The 20,451-nt window shown below is 34.1% G+C and overlaps 1 protein-coding gene and 1 long non-coding RNA gene across 2 annotated transcripts; both read left to right on the plus strand.

The window, feature by feature from the left end:
• Nucleotides 1-3,337: 3,337 nt before the first annotated feature.
• LOC131942194 (uncharacterized) lies at nt 3,338-4,499 on the plus strand. Its single transcript, XR_009386717.1, has 3 exons — nt 3,338-3,434; nt 3,656-3,864; nt 4,347-4,499. It is a non-coding gene; the product is annotated as an uncharacterized LOC131942194 (long non-coding RNA).
• Nucleotides 4,500-5,251: 752 nt separating this feature from the next.
• LOC131942193 (uncharacterized) lies at nt 5,252-19,613 on the plus strand. Its single transcript, XM_059301927.1, has 6 exons — nt 5,252-5,390; nt 9,947-9,997; nt 13,748-13,798; nt 17,664-17,751; nt 18,205-18,311; nt 18,468-19,613. Exons 1-6 carry the CDS (start codon nt 5,321-5,323, stop codon nt 18,518-18,520), a joined length of 420 nt encoding a protein of 139 aa, XP_059157910.1. The 5' UTR covers nt 5,252-5,320; the 3' UTR covers nt 18,521-19,613.
• The last annotated feature ends 838 nt before the right edge of the window (nt 19,614-20,451 follow it).

Consider the following 20,451-nt stretch of genomic DNA (forward strand, 5'->3'; position numbering starts at 1 on the left):
GTTTTGTTTGGTTCAGAGTTCATTAGGATATAGTGCTATGAAACAATGTTTTTGCTTATTTTTTATCCAGTGTCTTAATAATTGATCCGTTGTATTGACAGATACTGTATCTTAAGCAAATGCCACACACACAAAAAAAAAAAGCATATTCTCCCTTTGAAAATACTCTATTCCACTAAGTTTGAGAATCTGCAAATACCAAGTAAATTAAATTGAAAATTTACATTTCCATCATACAAAAAAAAAAATTAAAAACAATCAAGTGCGTCTAGTGCAAACAACCACAAACGGGTTACAAAACACAAGACTAAAAATAACAAAGGCTCGTTAACACTAAATTTTTTAAAATAATATCTAAACTATCTACACAAACACAGGCTATTCCGAATTCTAACAGAAACTATTACACACATCTAAGGTAGAGTGGCTATAGAACTCAAAGTACCAACCTACACTAACGTTGTTGACGTAACATACTGGACTGAGGCCATCATACACTTTCTCACACAATTTGTATACACGTATACAAACAGGTACAACCTGGAATATAATTACATGACTGGCACAACTCAAAACACGGGTCAGGGTACATTTAAAAATTATTCACCGTGGCGGAACATGGGTATGCAGCTAGTCTAATATATAAATATATAAAGTTCAATTCTGTATGTGGCGGGCAAACCGAGGATTACAAAGGAATATAAGAAATGTATCTATTATTATTGTCATTAGTGTAAGAAGTCTAAAGTGCTAAGGTGTTGTAAAACAATTTTCATTTTTCAAACTTATAGTAATAATTAACGGCATGTCCATCAAACAAAATTTTTAAAAATGTATACCTTCACAAAAATTCTAATTATGTCTGAAAATTATTTACATTTAGTCTTTTAGCACTCACTACGTCCTTAATAAATTAGGAAAACACAATTACTTCCCTTTATAAAAACTACATGGGGGGGGGATTTACTTTTTATTATTTTGTTTTGGTGATGGGAAAAACACTTACATAATTAGCATTGATTGATGAAGTAAAATGTGGTGGGTATTTTAAATAGTGCCTTTTATTTGTTGTATACACTGAACGTACTTTTTACTAACTATTATTATTTTTTAAAATCAATAACAGTTAATTAAGAAGCCAGCTCCTGAATGTCCTCTATGTTACTTCTTTCCGTTTGCGGATAAGCTTGAGGTATTGTAATTGTTCACTAAATTGAAACAGGCGCGTCCGCTGGCGCCGTGGCAGGGTTTGATTTGACGCTTTGGGCTATCCTGTGAGCGCTATGGAGCATAATTTTATTTTAAACAGTGCGATAGGCTATGGATAAGAAAGGTTACTATAGTCTTTAAGTGAATCAAATGCGGAGGTCCTCAGGCACCCGGACAGGTTGCTATTTGGCGACTCGGGCTTTCACGTGTTCGCTAGGGCGCCTACGTACGTTTAAGTGAATGTAAACTACTATGAATAAGTTGGGGTAGTATAGTCTTTTATAAGTTGAAACAGGCGGTTCCCACGGCGCCCCAGCATTGTGGGATTAGGCGCCCCGGGGTAGACTGTGAGCACTTTGAGTTTATGTTTGCGTTTGTGTATTCTATGTATTTGGGTTGGATTTGCGTTTGTGGTTGTGTTTGCGTTTGGATTTGGTTTGTTTTATTTGCATTTTGTTTGCGTTTGTGTTTGCGTTTGTGGTTGGGTTTGTGTTTGCGTTTGTGTTTTCATTTGTATTTGTGTTTCCGTCTTTGTTATGTTTGCGTTTTTTCATGTTTTGGTTTTTGTTGGTTGTGGTTAGGGTGGGCAATGCGGGATATATGCTGATTACTAAACACACATGTCATGGTCCTTTATAGATAGATAGGTTTTTCAAAGAAGACAGTGCAGGGCCTGGTCAATAATATAGTGTGGTAGTGTGTCAGTCCTTCCTTCCTTTCTTCCGCCATCGCTATAGATTCTAGAACCATAAAAGTAAACATCAAACCATGCAGTCATTTTAAATTGCGTTTGCATTGGTATTTGCGTTTGCACTGCGTTTGTGTTTGCGTTTGTTTTTTCTTTTGCATTTGTTTTTGCGTTTTGCTTATTGGGTTTGTGTTTATGTTTTCGTTTTTTTGCATGTGTTTGCATTGTGTTTGTGTTTGTATTTGCATTGTGTTTGTGTTTGCGTTTTCTTTTGTGTTTGTGTTGTGTTTGTGTTTTCTTTTGTGTTTGTGTTTGCATTGTGTTTGCGTTTTCTTTTGTGTTTATGTTGTGTTTGTGTTTTCTTTTGTGTTTGTGTTTGCATTGTGTTTGCGTTTTCTTTTGTGTTTATGTTGTGTTTGTGTTTTCTTTTGCGTTTGTGTTTGTGTTTGCATTGTGTTTGTATTGTGTTTGTGTTTGCGTTTTCTTTTGTGTTTGTGATTGCGTTTGCGTTTTCTTTTGTGTTTGTGTTGTGTTTTCTTTTGTGTTTGCGTTTTCTTTAATGCTTCTGTTTAGTTTTGTTCTGTTCCCAAGTTGGTAGATTTTAAAATGTTTCACCGTGGGGGAGCACGGGTATGCACCTAGTAGGCTACGACCATAATTTGGATGAGTTCTAACCCATGGAGGAAAAAATACGAATTTTTTGTGTGTGTGTGTGTGTGTGTGTATAAATAAACCGGGAGTGATCTCCCCTAACCTGTCTCGAATAGTCTTGTATAACACTACGGGGGAATGGCAACACGGGTAATAGACATGATTTTTAATCACATTTTCAAGTACTGAAACTTTTTAAAATAGAATAGAATCTCGTAGAAAAAAGAATTGCGCACCAAGTGAACACCAAACAATATGTGTATAATAGTTCGGAATATTATAGGTACTATATAAACTCACATGTGTTTTTTAAGAAATCAGAAATGGCGTAAATTACTACTTCCGATCAACGGGAATTACTCAGAATTTGATAGAAGGCAGAGAATTAAACTTTCAATTACATGTGAAATTTCAATTATCTATCTCAAACAGTACTCTAGTTATAGGCTTTTGAAAAATTGAAAGTAGAATATTTCCACTTCCAGGTACCGGAAATCGCTGAAAAGTTGACACAGAACTACAAATTTGATATAATACTTATATATGAAATTTCATCAACCTAGCTGTAACGGTACTCAAGTTATCGTGGACACACACACATACACACACATACAAAGACATACGGACACAATTGCAAAACTATATGTTTTTCACTCAGGGAAGTGAAAAACGTCAAGATCTGTGAAAATCTCGATTTTTTTGCACGATTACAATACTTTCTCTATACTTCGTATACAAGAAAGTAAAAATGAAGAAAAATAAAGCATAATAAGTATTATTTACTTGCAGCGCCAACTATCATAGCTCCACAATTGCAGTACACAAACTCTCACACCAAGTTTTTGAGATTTTCAACAGCTAGACTGGAATGTTTTTTCTCTGGATAGTATGTGTATATTAAATTTTAATTTCTCATACTAGACAACATTTTATCAAATAATGTTCATCTGGCATTGATTTGATAAAATGCTTCCTCTTAATTTACTGAAATTTAAGTGAGTTCATTACTTTTGGCTGTAAGTAATCTATTTATAATATCGACCGTATTATATAATAGATTGAATATTTCAGACCGTTTTTAATATTCCATATGTTATGTGTTACCAGTGACCTCCAATACACTAAAGGTCCTGTGACAAAATGGTATTTCGATGACGGCAACGAGATCAAAGCAACCAGCAAATATTCATTTTCACTTGATCATCGTCGTCTTTACATTTATAATGTGGATGAATCTGATGAGAAAAATTATTACTGCCAAGCACACAATACAGGAGGAACATCTAACAAAGAGGCTGTGTTTCTTGATATTACTAGTTAGTGACATTATATTTACACTTTCAAATTTTGAGTAACTTCAATTTACTACTTCCGGTAAATTGAAGTTACTCAAAGTTTGAAAGTAGGCAGAGAATTATATCTTTTACTTACATGTGAAATTTCATTTATCTATCTAAAATCATACTCAAGTTATAGGCTTTTGAAAAATTGAAACTAAAATAAGTCTCACTTCCGTTTGAAAAGTTGATACCTGAACTACAAATTTGATATAATACTATGATATATGAAAATTAATCTACCTAGCTGTAACGGTACTCAAGTTATCACACACACACACACAGACATACGGACAAAATTGCAACACTATATTTTTCTGTCTCAGCGAAGTGTAAAACGTCTAGATTTTGTGAAAAATATTACGATTACAATACTTCCTCTATATTTCGTATACGAGAAAGTAAAAACGAATAAAAAAAGTCAAAACAATTTTCAAAATGGTACTTCAAATTTTGGACAGCCTCCCCAATATTTTACCCAAACGGATCTCCAGTGGATCAAACTACGTCTGAAGGTAAAGATGCCGTATTTAACTGTAATGCCAGGTCAGCACGTGGAGAAACAGAGCCTGATCCACCTGTGTGGTACATTAATGGACAGCAAGTCGGTGCACAGACAGGTAGGCTGATTACGTAGACAGGTAGTTATTGTGGACATCACATAATCATTTGTATTTTCTTGGTTTTCATTTGGTCAACAATAAATTAAGCGGGTAAGCTCCTTAAAAAAACTTCTTAATTAAAACGTTTAATTGATTTATTTGTATATATCTAAGTTAGGGTACTTAAAGGAAAATATTTGCAAACGTCAGGGACTCTTTTGAAAATACGGTTGCCATGGCAACGGCGGCCATCTTGAAAAATAACATTTTATGGAGTTCTAAAATTTCATAAACTAACATATATATCGGCTATATATCCATTGGTCTTTCTTTAACTAACACTAATAGAGTCAGCTGGCTAGATTTTGTAACAGAAAACACTCTAGAAATTATTTTTTTTCAATTTTCAAAATTTGGTATTGCGAAATTCCATATAAATTATTGCTAAATTTAATGGTGTTTCACCATAAAAAAAAACACTTAAAAACAACATTTCTAGCGGTTTTTCTAGCTGGTAGGCCTACATGCAAAAATTTTCCCTTAAGTACCCTATCTTATACATACACAACTAAATAAAAAAATTCAAAAATTTTCTAATAACGAATTAACTTGTCTTTGATATTTATAACCTGCATTAAATTACAATAAAAAAGATTATATGTAAAGCGAGTTAAAATTGGTGCTCTGAATTTGCCATTTTGTTATTTTTAAAATTTATTTGGATGCTTTACATTTGCATTTTTTATTACTATATTTCAGACAAGACAAAGTTTGTGTTTAGTGATGGGGACAAAACGTTGACCATAAAATCTTTAAAGAAAGCTACAGACATTATGTGCATTCAGTGTTCAGTTTCGAACCCAGTTGGAACTACATGGGCCGATGGATGCCTATATGTTCTTTGTAACTTTATCTTTGAATTTCAATTATATTTCTATCCTTATCTCTCTTACATTCTGAATATATATATATATATATATATATATATATATATATATATATATATATATATATATATATATATATATATATACAGAGAGAGAGAGAGAGAGAGAGATGGATGGTGGTATGGAGGGATGGAGGAATGGGGGGTGAAGGGATAGATGGAAGGATGGAGGGGTGGAGGGAGGGAGGGACGGATGGACGGATGGAGGGAGGGACGGAAGGACGGATGGAGGGAGGTACGGAAGGACGGACCATCCGTCCGTCCTTCCGTCCCTCCCTCCAGACGGGCGGAATGACAGACGGACGGATGGATGGATGGACGGATGGATGGATGAATGGATGGATAAAATGGACGGATGGATAGACGGATAGACAGACAGGCAGACAGACAGACAGACAGCCGGACGGACCGACGGAAGGACGGACGGACAGATAGACAGACAGACAGACAGTTAGTAGGCCCTATATTAGTTTTATATATTCTTTTAAAATTAAATTACATTTTTATTGATTTTATAGCGTTCTTAGCATTAGATATTTTTTCATGGACGTTTAAAGAAAATTTATGTTGTGTACACTTTAGCATGGATAAAGACCATAATAGAGTCCTTGCAAACACGTGACCTAAATCACGTGATACCTGCGTCCGCCGCCACAGTGGTGTACACCAGACGTAAACACAATCACTGTTCACCAGCGCTGGACGCGTTCACTGTATGTAAAGACCCGCCCCCGCGGAAAAGGAAAAATACGTTAAAAAACTTAAACTCTTAGGAATTGAAGATCCTGATACTGTTAATGACAGTTTTGTGGATAATATAAATATTTTCAAAATTTGCTGCGTTCATCACACTAGTTTTAATGCCCCAAAGTTCCCCAAAGTTAAGTGTTTTGAACGGACACAAATTTTGAAAATTCATAAAAAATTAGTTTGAAGATATGCACTTAAAATTTTTAGCTGATTGCCCCAAAATATGGAAGAAGATTATGAATTGATTGTTTATTGGGCTTAAAATGTAATATTTTATAAATGGTGGAAAACCTACGAAGGGGTTAATTTTTCAAGATGGCCGCCGTTGTCATAGTTACCAAGATTTTTCCACCAATTTTTTTTTAGTGGAAATGCATATGCGGATGTATCATAATAAAGGTGGCCGGAAAGAACCGCAACGGAAAAAAGCGCAACGGAAAAAAGCGCAAAACAAAAAGCGCAACGGAAATAAGCGCACACGGAAAAAAGCGCAAAGAGAAAAAAGCGCACACAGAAAAAAACGCAAAGAGAAAAAAGCGCAAACGGAAAAAAGCGCAAAGAGAAAAAAGCGCACACAGAAAAAAGCGCAAACAGAAAAAAGCGCAAACGGAAAAAAGCGCAAAGAGAAAAAAGCGCACACGGAAAAAAGCGCAAAGAGAAAAAAGCGCAAACAGAAAAAAGCGCAAAGAGAAAAAAGCGCACACAGAAAAAAGCGCAAACAGAAAAAAGCGCAAACGGAAAAAAGCGCAAAGAGAAAAAAGCGCACACGGAAAAAAGCGCAAACAGAAAAAAGCGCACACGGAAAAAAGCGCAAACGGAAAAAAGCGCAAACGGAAAAAAGCGCAAACAGAAAAAAGCGCAAACGGAAAAAAGCGCAAACAGAAAAAAGCGCACACAGAAAAAAGCGCAAACAGAAAAAAGCGCAAACGGAAAAAAGCGCAAACAGAAAAAAGCGCACACAGAAAAAAGCGCAAACGTAAAAAAGCGCAAACAGAAAGAGAAAAATGCGCAACCAGAAAAAACACAACGAAAAATGTGCAAACGAGAAATTTAGCACAAAGACCATATGGACTAGATGACACATTTATACATGACTGTTAGGGCTGCTGTGAGAGTGTCGTGTTTGATCACGTGATCTACTACCATTTAAAGCGTACCACTCACCCACACATCCATCCACCCACCCACACACCCATCCATCCACCCACCCACACATCCACCCACCCACCCACCCACACATCCACCCACCCATCCACACATCCACCCACCCATCCACACATCCACCCACCCATCCACACATCCACCCACCCACCCACACACCCATCCATCCACCCACCCACACATCCATCCACCCACCGACACATCCACCCATCCACACATCTACCCACCCACCCACACTGCATATAAGTATTCGCATAGATTTAGAGTGGCGTCCCTTTTGTTTACATGTTTTCATTACCCTTCAAACAAAAGTCTATTTTAGTTATATTGAGATTAAAGAATGTAAATAAATAGTATACACAATTCTATAGAATAGGAACGATTGGGAGGGAAGTGACATTTAGCGCAGTAAATTTAGAGGTTAGGTAGTGTATAATAAATGGTGGGGTTAGGAAAGTTAAGGGGTCCATTCTCTAATAGGCAATCTTTGTCTCTTTCGTACTTTCGTGTTGGTTTATTGTCGAACCTGTCCTCGCCTCACATCACAACAGTTGGGTGACGCTTACCGTGTAATGTTAAAATAAATAGCATGTAATTGAGTTAGTTCGAAGTGAGTTTTCATACAAGCCCAACGCACTAATTAAGGTTGTCGCAAAATGTAACATATATGTAACATATGTCAATGATGTCAATGAATTTTCATTAAAAAAAAGATGTCTAGTACAGTTTACGAAACTTACGAACTTCGCCGATACTTTTTTGGTGGGTAGTTTGGTAAGTATGTAGGCGGGTAGGTGGGTAGGTGGGTAGGTGGATAGTTAGGTAGGTAGGTAGGTGGGTAGGTGGGTAGTAGGTAGGTAGGTAGGTGCGTCATAATGTGAAAAAATATTAAATACAAAATTGTTATTTTGGTGCGAATGAATGTTGTTACGAGAGATATGACGAATGCATGTTTGATGACGCGGATGAAAGAGAGTGAAGTTTTGCCATAGGAACGGGTTGTTATAGTATGCAAGCTAGGTAGTTCGGACTAGGGAGAATGTGAAAGATACTTCGTGTAATGTCGATAGTTTTATGTTTATACGAGAATAGTAGTTGAATAATTATTGACCAAGAAAATAATAGGCATTGTGTAAAGTGATTATCGCCTGTATCGTGGTGATGGGAATGCAGATGGTAGTGGTACGCTTTAAATGGTAGTAGATCACGTGATCAAACACGACACTCTCACAGCAGCCCTAACAGTCATGTATAAATGTGTCATCTAGTCCATATGGTCTTTGTGCTAAATTTCTCTTTTGCACATTTTTCGTTGTGTTTTTTCTGGTTGCGCATTTTTCTGTTTCTGTTTGCGCTTTTTTTCCGTTTGCGCTTTTTTCTGTGTGCGCTTTTTTCTGTTTGCGCTTTTTTCCGTTTGCGCTTTTTTCTGTTTGCGCTTTTTTCTGTGTGCGCTTTTTTCTGTTTGCGCTTTTTTCCGTTTGCGCTTTTTTCTGTTTGCGCTTTTTTCCGTTTGCGCTTTTTTCCGTTTGCGCTTTTTTCCGTGTGCGCTTTTTTCTGTTTGCGCTTTTTTCCGTGTGCGCTTTTTTCTCTTTGCGCTTTTTTCCGTTTGCGCTTTTTTCTGTTTGCGCTTTTTTCTGTGTGCGCTTTTTTCTCTTTGCGCTTTTTTCTGTTTGCGCTTTTTTCTCTTTGCGCTTTTTTCCGTGTGCGCTTTTTTCTCTTTGCGCTTTTTTCCGTTTGCGCTTTTTTCTGTTTGCGCTTTTTTCTGTGTGCGCTTTTTTCTCTTTGCGCTTTTTTCCGTTTGCGCTTTTTTCTCTTTGCGCTTTTTTCTGTGTGCGCTTTTTTCTCTTTGCGCTTTTTTCCGTGTGCGCTTATTTCCGTTGCGCTTTTTGATTTGCGCTTTTTTCCGTTGCGCTTTTTTCCGTTGCGGTTCTTTCTGGGAACCCATAATAAAGCTGTAAAGAAATAACGTTTTTCTAACAAGTATTAAAAAAGTTTTTTTTACCGGAGCCTTCCCCCTTAAAGTTATGTTTTGTACTTTAATTGTAAAAATTAATTGCGAAAGTTAATTAAATAAAATATTAGATTGATACTATTAACGAAGCCTTTGCAGTTCTAATTACCTTGCGAGTAATAAGTTTGCAATTATTCCACCAATGTTTCCTTGACATTTATTACTAAGACTGTTTAAAATTAGGCCCTGAGCACTACAAATAACAGCCTATCACCAACTAGCTATCATTCAAATTCTCAAAAGTTCTCTGAAAACCTAAGCCAAGCTAGGCAGTATGCCTATTATATACATATATGCGTCTGTGTATTGATATATAGTTAGATATTATATATATATATATATATATAAATATATATATATATATATATATATATATATATATATATATATATATATATATATATATTCGTATTTACATACATATGTTTTACATATATTACTTTAGAGTCTATAATACTGGTGTTTCTAAATTTTTTTTTAGCAATTATTGTGTTGTTGGCAATTATTGTTTAAAAATACTCAAATGTATCAATTATTTCGCGTTTAAATAATTACTATACAATAATATCTTTTTTCTTAACCACTATTTAGTTACATCTACCAATAGTACAAGTGAAGAAACTACTGAAAACACAAAGACAGGTAATAAACAAGTTTGTATACTGATTTTTGTAATCTTTATTCTTGTTCAAATTATATAATGATCAAATGTAATGTAAATACAAGTCAAATATGGGTAGACGTTTTTAAATAAAGCGGGAGTGATCTCCCTCAAACATTCTCGAATATTCTTATAAAACACTACGCGGGATGGCAACTCGGGATATAGACATAATTTAATCCATTTTTACAAGCTTTTATTTAACTAACTTCCTCTGTCGACAGTCTGTCTGTCGTCAGTCTAGATCGAAACGCAGGAGTGAAAATTCGGAAACTTCTACTTGACCAATACGATTCACATTTGGCACGTGGGTCAAGACATGAAGACAATGCAATCTGAAACTAAATTTGACTTAATTGGATGCCTAATTAATTTTTTATGAATTAATTAAAATTTGGACCGAATTAGTAGGCATGCTTATCCAACCACAGCACACGCGTCATCACGTTCAATAGCTGCGCCATCACGTTCAGTAGGCGCGACATCACGTTCAGTAGGCGCGCAATGGTTTTTAGTCATGTAACTCTATTGTAAATAAAACATGTAAGGTACTGAATTTTTTTTTCATAAAAAAACGTTTTAATAACAAGCTTTTATGTACTAATGCACTAGAAACTAGAAAATAAATTATAGACTACTATTTAAATAACTATAAAGAAAAGCGTGGGTCTCTTCCTAAACATTAGTGAAGGTATCTAATAGATACTAAAGTGACCCACGCTTTTCTTTATATTTATTTAAATAGTAGTCTATAATTTATTTTCTACTTTTTAGTGCATTAGTACATAAAAGCTTGTTATTAAAACGTTTTTTATGCAATTTTTTTACAAGCTTTTATTTAACTTGCTTCCTCTGTCGCCAGTCTGTCTGTCTAGAACGTAACGCCCGAGCGAAATTTAGTACACTTCTAGCTACCAGATTTGTTTCAACGTTGGCACGTGGGTCAAGACATGAAGACAATGCAACATGGCATTACATTTGACTTAATTTGATTCCTAATTTCTATTTTATTAATTAATTCAAATTTTGTCCAAATTAGTAGGCTGTCTCATTAAACTCTTCGGCACTATTAAACACGATTCATCACGTTCGTTAGGTGCGCAATGGTTTTTAATCATGGAACTCTATTGTAAATTTAAAATAAACCGGGAGTGATCTCCCCTAAAATTTCTCGAATATTCTTATATAAAACAACAGAGGATGGGAACTCGGGATATAGTTATGATTTTTAATCCATTTTAAATACTTAAACTTTTTAAAATAGAATAGAATCTCATAAAAAAAAGAATTGCGCACCAAGCGAACGCCGAATAAAGATGTGTATAGTAGTGCGGAATATTATTAGTACTTTATAAATTCACATGCGGTTTTTTTAGAAATCGGAAATTAGCGTAAATTACTACTTCCGTTCAAAGGAAAGTACTCAAAATTTGAAAGAATGTAGAGAATTAGATCTTTTACTTACATGTGAAATTTCGATTATCTATCTGAAATAGTACTCTTCTTCTTCTTCTTCTTCTTCGTTCTTAATTATTAGTGTTGAAGGTGATCGAGATTCGACTCGACCACGCCTCCAACACAATTAAGCGTTACGTGTCAACTGGTTATGCGCCATTGAGGCCATTGACTCCGATTTCAGCCTGCTTTTCTTTTTGGATTTTGCTTCCATAGCCTTTGTCCAACCAAGAACAAACTACAAGGCAGCAGTTGTTTAATATTGGAGTTGTCTCTCCTAGAAGAGTGGCTGTCCCCAGCTAACGAGCCTCATCTGCCCGAGGGTTCGAACTCGAGACTTTTCGGTTTTGCAACCATGAGCTTTACCGACTCGACCACGCCGACCCCAAATAGTACTCAAGTTATAGGCTTTTGAAAAATTCAAAGTAGAAAAAGTACCACTTCCGGTTATCGTAAATCGCTCAAAAGTTGATACGGATTTTCGATTTTGATAAAATACTTATATATGAAATTTCATCAACCTAGCTGAATCGGTACTCAAGTTATCGTGTTTACACACACATACACACACACAGACACTCAGACATACGGACAAGATTGCAAAATTATGTTTTTTTCCGTTTCAGTGAGGTGTAATACGTCGAGATTTGTAAAAATCTCGATTTGTTTTTGCACGATTACAAGACTTTCCCTATACATCGAGTGAAATTCTCCTCATTTGAGCTAAATAACGAATAAGTTTTTTTGCCGAACGACCCCCCTTGATATTTTGTGAGGTGGTAGAAGAACACCTAGGGTTGTCATAAACTCGCCATATCTGGAAAAACTTCGAAAAGTGGTAAAAACTGACCAGTCGTATTTCCCGATATTATCTTTGTATTTTATGGGAAAAACAGAGGGCAGTTTCAACAAAGATATTTGGGTGTTTCCGTTCTGTACATCTGGCTAATATTTTTTTTACATGCCCCTCTATAAATGGCTAGACCGTTTGGAAAAACTGTCGGTTCGACTCAACGCTCTCGACAAGGGCTAAAAAATGACCGCGAATGAAATTCTCTATATATGAGCCATATAACAAGAAAAAAACGTTTGCCGAACGATCCTCCTCGATATTTTGTGAGGTCGTAGAAGAAAGTCAAAGGGTGTCAGAAAAAACTCGCCATATCCGGGAAAAATCTAGAAATGGGTCAAAACTGACCAGTGGTATTTCCCTATATAATCTTTGTATTTTATGTGAAAAAGTGTAATTTCAACTATTTTCAGGGTATTTAACCTCTGCATATCTGAATATTTTTTAGCATACACCTCTATAGATGACTATGCCGTATGGAAAAACTGTTGGTCAGAATGAAAACCCTCAATGAGGGCTAAAAATGACCGCGAATGAAATTCTTATTATATGAGATATATGTAAATAAATTGACGAACGGTCCCCCTACTATTTGGTGATGTCGTAGACCGAGTTTGGAGGGTACCAAAATAACTATTCCCTTCGGAAAAAACCTTAGGGTCGTTAGATTTGTCCAGATGCCGTATTTTCTTAATATAAACAATTGTTTGTGAAAAAGTTAACAAAGGCTACGTCATTTAGTCCATGTACAGGGGAGGTAACTTTCGAAAATAATAATTTTTACATAATTTTTATACTATTTTAAAGAAAAAAAAATCACGAAGTATAGTATTCGTTTATATAGATATTTAGTTATAACTAAAGTTATGTTTTGTACTTTAATTGTAAAAATTAATTACGAAAGTAAATTTAATAAAATATTAGATTTATACTATAAACGAAGCGTTTGCAGTTCTAATTACCTTGCGAGTAATAAGTTTGCAAATATTCCACCAATGTTTCTATGACATTAAATTACTCAGACTGTTTAAAATTAAGTCCTTAGCAGTACAAATAACAGTCTATCACCAACTAGCTAATCATTCAAATTCTCAAAAGTTCTCCGAAAACCTAAGCCAAGCTAGGCAGTATGCCTAGTATATACATATATGCCTCTGTTTATTGATATATAGTTAGGTATATATGTATATATATATATATATATATATATATATATATATATATATATATATATATATATATATATATTCGTATTTAAATACATATGTTTTACATATACTAATTTATTGTCTATAATACTGGTGTTTCTAGAAGTTTTTTAGCCGCATAAGCGATTATTGTTTAAAAAATACTCAAATATATCAATTATTTCGCGTTTAAATAATTATTATACAATAATAATTGCTTTTTTTCAACCACTATTTAGTTACATCTACCAATAGTACAAGTGAAGAAACTACTGAAAACACAAAGACAGGTAATAAACAAGTTTGTATACTGATTTTTGTAATCTTTATTCTTGTTCAAATTATATACTGATTAAATGTAATGTAAATACAAGTCAAATATGGGTAGAAATTTTAAAATAAAGCGGGAGTGATCTCCCTTAAAATTACTTGAATATTCTTATAAAACACTACGCGGGATGGCAACTCGGGATATAGACATAATTTAATCCATTTTTACAAGCTTTTATTTAACTTGCTTCCTCTGTCGTCAGTCTGTCTGTCTAGAACGAAACGCCCGAGCGAAATTTATTACACTTCTAGCTACCAGATTTGTTTCCACGTTTGCACGTGGGTCAAGACATGAAGACAATGCAACATCAGAGGCGTAGCGACCCTTCCCGGCGCCCGGGGCGAACTTTCAATTTGGCGCCCCCCCCCGCTTTTATATATATATATATATATATATATATATATATATATATATATATATATATATATATATATATATATATATATATATATATATATATATATATATATATATATATATATATACATGTGTGTGTGTGTATAATTATGTGTGTGTGATAGTGTGTTTATATATAAGCTTGTGTGTGGGTAAGAGTGTATTTGTGTGTGTAAGCGTGTGTGTAAGCGTGTATGCTACAGTCCGGACAAGGTTTAATAATTACATTGTATGATTTTCATTCCTTAAAACTTTACGACAATTTAATTCCCATTAAGATGCGTTTAATTTTTTTTGCGAAAGATTAGTAATGTCAGTAAAAAAAAATAAGCCTGATCTGTGTTAGAGGGTAGTTTGTAGCTAACGCTAATATGTTTAGACCAGCCTTTTATGTTCTAGTTTTGGAACGATCTCTGTTGTGATATAATACATAGTTGGATTCGAAGTTTGTTAGAGTAAGGACACACAAGTGACATACAAGAAGAAGTTATCAGAAATATTTATTGGTCACATTGGAATACGACATGGGTATTTCGTTGATTGGTTGATGGTATGACAAAACAAGCTAGAGAAAACAAACTGGAATCCAACGGATGTTAACAGCTCGTAGTCTTGGATTTCGCAGATTTGCCCTGCCTTCTCGCACGCAGAGTTTCTTCCAGGCATCTCTTCGGGGGGGGGGGGGGGGCGAAGCCCCCCGAAAAATTTTTACCGCCCCCCCCCCCTCGAACGAAATGAAATTTATATAATTTATATATAGAACATATATACGTTTAACAGTGTCCGCCCCCCCCCCCCCCCGAAGAAAGTCTACCGCCCCCCCCTCGAAAATTTCAAGTGCCCCCCCGGAGAAAAAAGTCTGGAAGAAACACTGCTCGCACAACGTCAACAACAAATGCAGAACTAATTGTATTGATTGAAGAAGCAGTAACAATCAATTTAATGATAGCCCATGACGTTCTGATTATAATCAGCAGCAATAAAACGCGTTTTAACGCTCTAAGAAAATGTAGAATTCAAATGCATTGTCAAAAAAATTCAATCAGGATCTATAACTAAATGTGGTCTCTTTTACTGTATGGCTTGGAGCTAGATTACAGACAGTGGAGAATGAAATAAGAGCATGGAAAAAAGTGGTGGTTAGTGGCTTAGGGATTCAAGAATCCGTGATATTTAGTTCTCTTTAATATAGTTCAGTGATCCAGGTAAAATGTAATGCAATCAATCAAAAGTATCTGATCTCTCACGTTGAAGTTGAGAGAATCGTAAGAATCTTACAAAGAACTAGTCGCGTCTTTTTTTTTAACAAAACTGGCTAGTGAAATTGTACATTACGCGTTAATACACTTGGTTTCTTTACTAAGTGTTAAGAGAGTTATCTACTCACCAATCCAGTACAAATACTTGCGATTTTTGTTAGCGAAAAAAGCGCCCCCCACACACACTCATCACAACCATCTTGGACAAAGTTTGTAGAGCGGTTTTTAACGTAACTAACTTTTTTTAAAAATGTTACACAATTATACAATGCACAGTACAATTCGTTTCTTTCTGAGAGCTAAAGGTTGTTTACTCAGAATCCTGTGTAATTTTGCTATTTTATTTAGCCTAAAAGCGCCCCCCTGCACCATCTTGATAAAAGTCACTAACATATTTTACAGTTCAACAATCGTACAATACGTTTTAATACAATTGGTTTCTTTTAATAGCGGTAACGTTTATCGACTCAACAATCTAGTGTAAATTCTTCCGTTTTAAGTCTCGAAAAAGCGCCCCCCCCCCCATCTAGGAAAAGCTTCAAAGCGGTTTTGCCGGTCACTGTTTCTTAAGAGTATGTTTTACATTAAGAAATCAAGGTAGAAAACAGTTAAATCAGTATGTAAAGGCGTGTAGCCATTACATTTCTTAACTTAGACAGTTTATAATTCAAAACTGCAGCATAAAATCAGCTTTAAAAAAATTTTCCCACCCCTTTTGGCGCCCCTATAGGGTCGGCGCCCGGGGCGGCCGCCCCCCCCGCCCCCCCCTAGCTACGCCTCTGTGCAACATGGCATTAAATTTGACTTAATTGGATGCCTAATTACTTTTTTATGAATTAATTCAAATTTTGTCCAAATTAGTATGCTGTCTCATCAAACTATTTGGCACCTATTCAATACGCGTCATCACGTTCGTTAGGTGGGCAATGGTTTTTAATCATTGAACGCTATTGTAAATTCAAAAAATTTAAAGTACTGAAAAATATAATAAAAAACGTTTTAATAACAAGCTTGTATGTAATAATGCAATAAAGAATAGAAAGTAAACTATACACTACTATTTAAATAACTATAAAGAAAAAGGTGGGTATCTTCTTAAATATTAGTAAAGGTCTCCTAAAGTGACCCACGCTTTTCTTTATAGTTATTTAAATAGTAGTGTATAATTTAGTTTCTACGTTTTAGTGCATTATTACATAAAAGCTTGTTATTAAAACATTTTTATGCAAAAAATTTTAATTACTTAACTTTTAAAAATGAAATAGAATCTCGTAGAAAAAAATGAATTGCGTACCCTGTGAACGGCAAAAAATATGTGTATAATAGTGCTGAATAAATTCAAAATCTTTTTTTTTTTGAGAAATCGGAAATAGCGTAAATTACTACATCCCGTCAACAGAAATTACTCAAAATTTGAAAGAAGGGAGAGAATTATATCTCTTACTTACATTTGAAAATTCGTTCATACATCTTAAACTGTTCTCAAGTCGTAGGCTTTTGAAAAAAATGAAAAAAGAATAAGTTCCACTTCTGTTTAACAGAAATCGCTGAAAATTCGGTACAGTTCATCAACCTAGTTGTAACGGTACACAGACACAAATACACATACACACGGGCAGAATTGCAAAAACCCAGTTTTTTGACTTGATTACGTATACAACGCCAACATTTTAATAAATCTGGATTTTTAGTTTTCGCCTGATTAAAAATGTCCCCTATACTCGGCTACTGAGTTGTAAAGCGGCTAAAACAGTCAAAATTTCATGTAATTTTTGTGCACGATTACAATACTTCATCTATACTCTGTATACAAGAAAGTAAAGAGGAACAGGCTCCTAATTTGAACGCACAAAACCTTTTTTTTCATAGGACTAAAATAAATTTAAGGAATAGGTTTAAAATTAATATCTTACATTATAATTGAAAATAAAAATTCATTGTATTAAAGAAAAATTTTTTTTTAAATTTTGTCACTATGAAAGTGATGCACAACTTAATCCTTTAAATATTTTAAAACTTAATATATTTATACTGCAGATATTTAAGTGTTAAGATATTTTCAAATGTTCATTTTTTTCTAACTATGAAGGTAATATAACCGCTGACTTTACATAGCTTGTAAATCAAGTTTTCTCAGCTGTTAAGGTGATATAACCTCTTACTTTACAGAAAGGACGGCTCTGATTTGTGTTACTGCCATTGCTGCTATATCGATTGTAATTAATGTCATAGGGTGTGTCATTTTCATCTGTCGCCCGTAAGTATTATTTTAACTTAGTTCAGTATTTCAATGAATTTTTTAATATATATCTGTCTAATGCTTCCAACCATTTGGAGCATTCTAAAATTAATATGTTTTACAATCTCAATATTATTTACTATTATTTTTACTAGGAAAAAAATTATTTTGTAACATTTTCTTATAATTCGATATTAAAAACTGGCTCACATAAACGAAAATAGTAAATGCCTAGAACAATTTTATATTCCATTTCTCAGAATATTTTCATAAAAACTTCGTGAAACAACATCTTTAAAATGATCTATAAACATTAAATAAATATGTCCCATCGAGTGAGACATAATCATATTTTAAACAATAAAATATCTCATATTCTGCTTAGGTCAAAACAGATTTATTTGTCAATTCATTCTTCGTCTGAGAAAGTTACTCCTCGAATACGCACTGATTTATTTGAATTTACTTCAGAAAATTGTGTAAAAGAAAAGACAACAAAGCTGATACTTACGACGTGGCTTTTGATAGGACGGGAACTGCACATGAGGACGAACATCAGTATGAACATGTAGTTAATGGTACATATTATTTTGTTTAACATTTTATACGAAAATTAAATCCTTCACTTCATATTTTCTATTTTAAAGTGTGCTTTTATATTTGAATTAAGTTTTAATTATTATTTATATTTAAAAAATGAACTAAAAGAATGCATCGGTGTTTTTTTTTTACAGAACCAGCAGCATCCGAGGAGGTCTCGTCTGACTATTTGGAGATACTGAATTAGTACGTAACTGTCACTAGCGAAATAAATCTTAAATAACAATTTAATCCTTTATCTACTGACGGTACTTTTAAGTACCACTTTAATTAAGTGCCTGTATTATGTTTAATTTAATACGAATTTTAAAAATGATTGATGTAATTAATAGTATTATCTCCCCTGAGTAGCTGTTAGTTGGAGGGATCGATGTTTTTGAAAATTTATTTCTGGTGTAGCGCCATTTTCAATGTCTTGCTGTATCGGTAGTTCACAATCGTTAAGTACATATCTCACACGCGTTCCTGATTTCCCTTTGTTTTACCTTATTCTTCAAGTTTTTCAACCCCAAATATTTTTTATTAGCACCTTCAATAGTCAGGCAAACGCGTTTGACTTCTAGTTAAACAATTTTAATCAAATTGTCTTTGTATTAGATCGATGTTTACAAGTGTACTTATAAGTACCGTCAGGGCACACGGTCATTTTTAGGATTTCTTGGAAATGGCAGATTTTTGATGTGGAGTAACAAACATATTATTTTGATAACTAATTATCGAAATATACTCAAAAAATGATATTTACACATTTATAAGAAGGTTAGCATATGGTTTACCTAAGAAATATTGTAATCAAATGTTGATTTCTAGTAGTAAAAGAATTACAAGAATAAAGGAAGCAGTTGCAGGCTCGTTTACTAGGTTTAGTATACTTCATTTGTATACCAAAGTCTAGTTCTATTTGTAAGATTTAATTTGTTAGTTATATTTACTGCAATAAATTGTCTTGCCTACAATAACTAGCACTTACGTAATGTATACCTGTAGACTAGTAATAGTCTATACTTCTGCATTTAGTATAGATCTAAATGGTAAATTTTAATCAGTAAACAGAAAACAGTAGTCCACTACGGCTATCCTAAACACATTGAGCTCATTTCTATTTATAAAATTTACACTGTATTGTAGACTTGTCATAACATTCTAGTAGGCTACAATTATACTAGTATTACTAGTAGTTGTGTACCGAATGACTAGGCTTTTGTTTGTTTATGCGGCTCATTGTAATAGCTATTGGAAGCTTCCGGCAAAAGCATGTTCAGTCCGGCAACCATTGCTACACCAGACAAGAATAAGCGAGTATGACATGTCGGCAACTTTTGCTGTGTTTGAGGTCTAAGATGTGTTCCGATAGAAAATCCAGTAAAAATCGTACTCAAAATATACTTTTGTTCTGTATTTACAAAATTACAAAAAATGAATGTTATAATAATTGCCATGTTATTAGTTAATAAATCGTATCGTTTGTTCCTGTTATGTAATTTTTTTTTGTTGTAAAAAATGTCCTACATTTCTAACGGTACTTATAAGTACCAATATGTGTTTGGGTCATTAAAATTTATGAAACAGAATTTCCTTCGACATATGCTTTAAGTGTGCCAAAAGCAATATGATAACTCATTGTTTAAGAATAAAATTCATTCAGAACGTAATTCCGTAAATAAGGGTATATAATTGTTTATTTTATTTAAAAACAAGATGCGTATTTACTTTAAAAATTATTGGATGTTTGTGAATTTTTCATCGTATGAGTTGTATTGATGTTATTGTGTACCTAACATTATCGTGAATATTCTCTTCAACTCGCATAGACTTATTAAAATAAACAAACTTTTAATAAGTTAGAGTCAAATACACTTTCAATCAATATTTTATTTAGCGAAATAATTTCATTGTTGCATTTTAAATTTTTAGTTCAAGTATGTATATTTGAACATACATATTTCATTATGAACGTTGACGCAAATTAGGAGAAAAATGTTTAAGCGTCATTTAAAAAAAAAACTATTTCAAAGCAACGTAGTCAGTAGTGAGGTTAACTTTGTAAGAAGTACATGGACAGTTGTCTATATCGTGTTCTTCAATGGACCACTAGAAGAACACTTTAACGGACCACTA

Source organism: Physella acuta, unplaced genomic scaffold (genome assembly GCF_028476545.2).
Source record: "Physella acuta isolate Inbredline_101_S28 unplaced genomic scaffold, ASM2847654v3 ptg000393l, whole genome shotgun sequence".
Classification (NCBI taxonomy): domain Eukaryota; kingdom Metazoa; phylum Mollusca; class Gastropoda; family Physidae; genus Physella; species Physella acuta.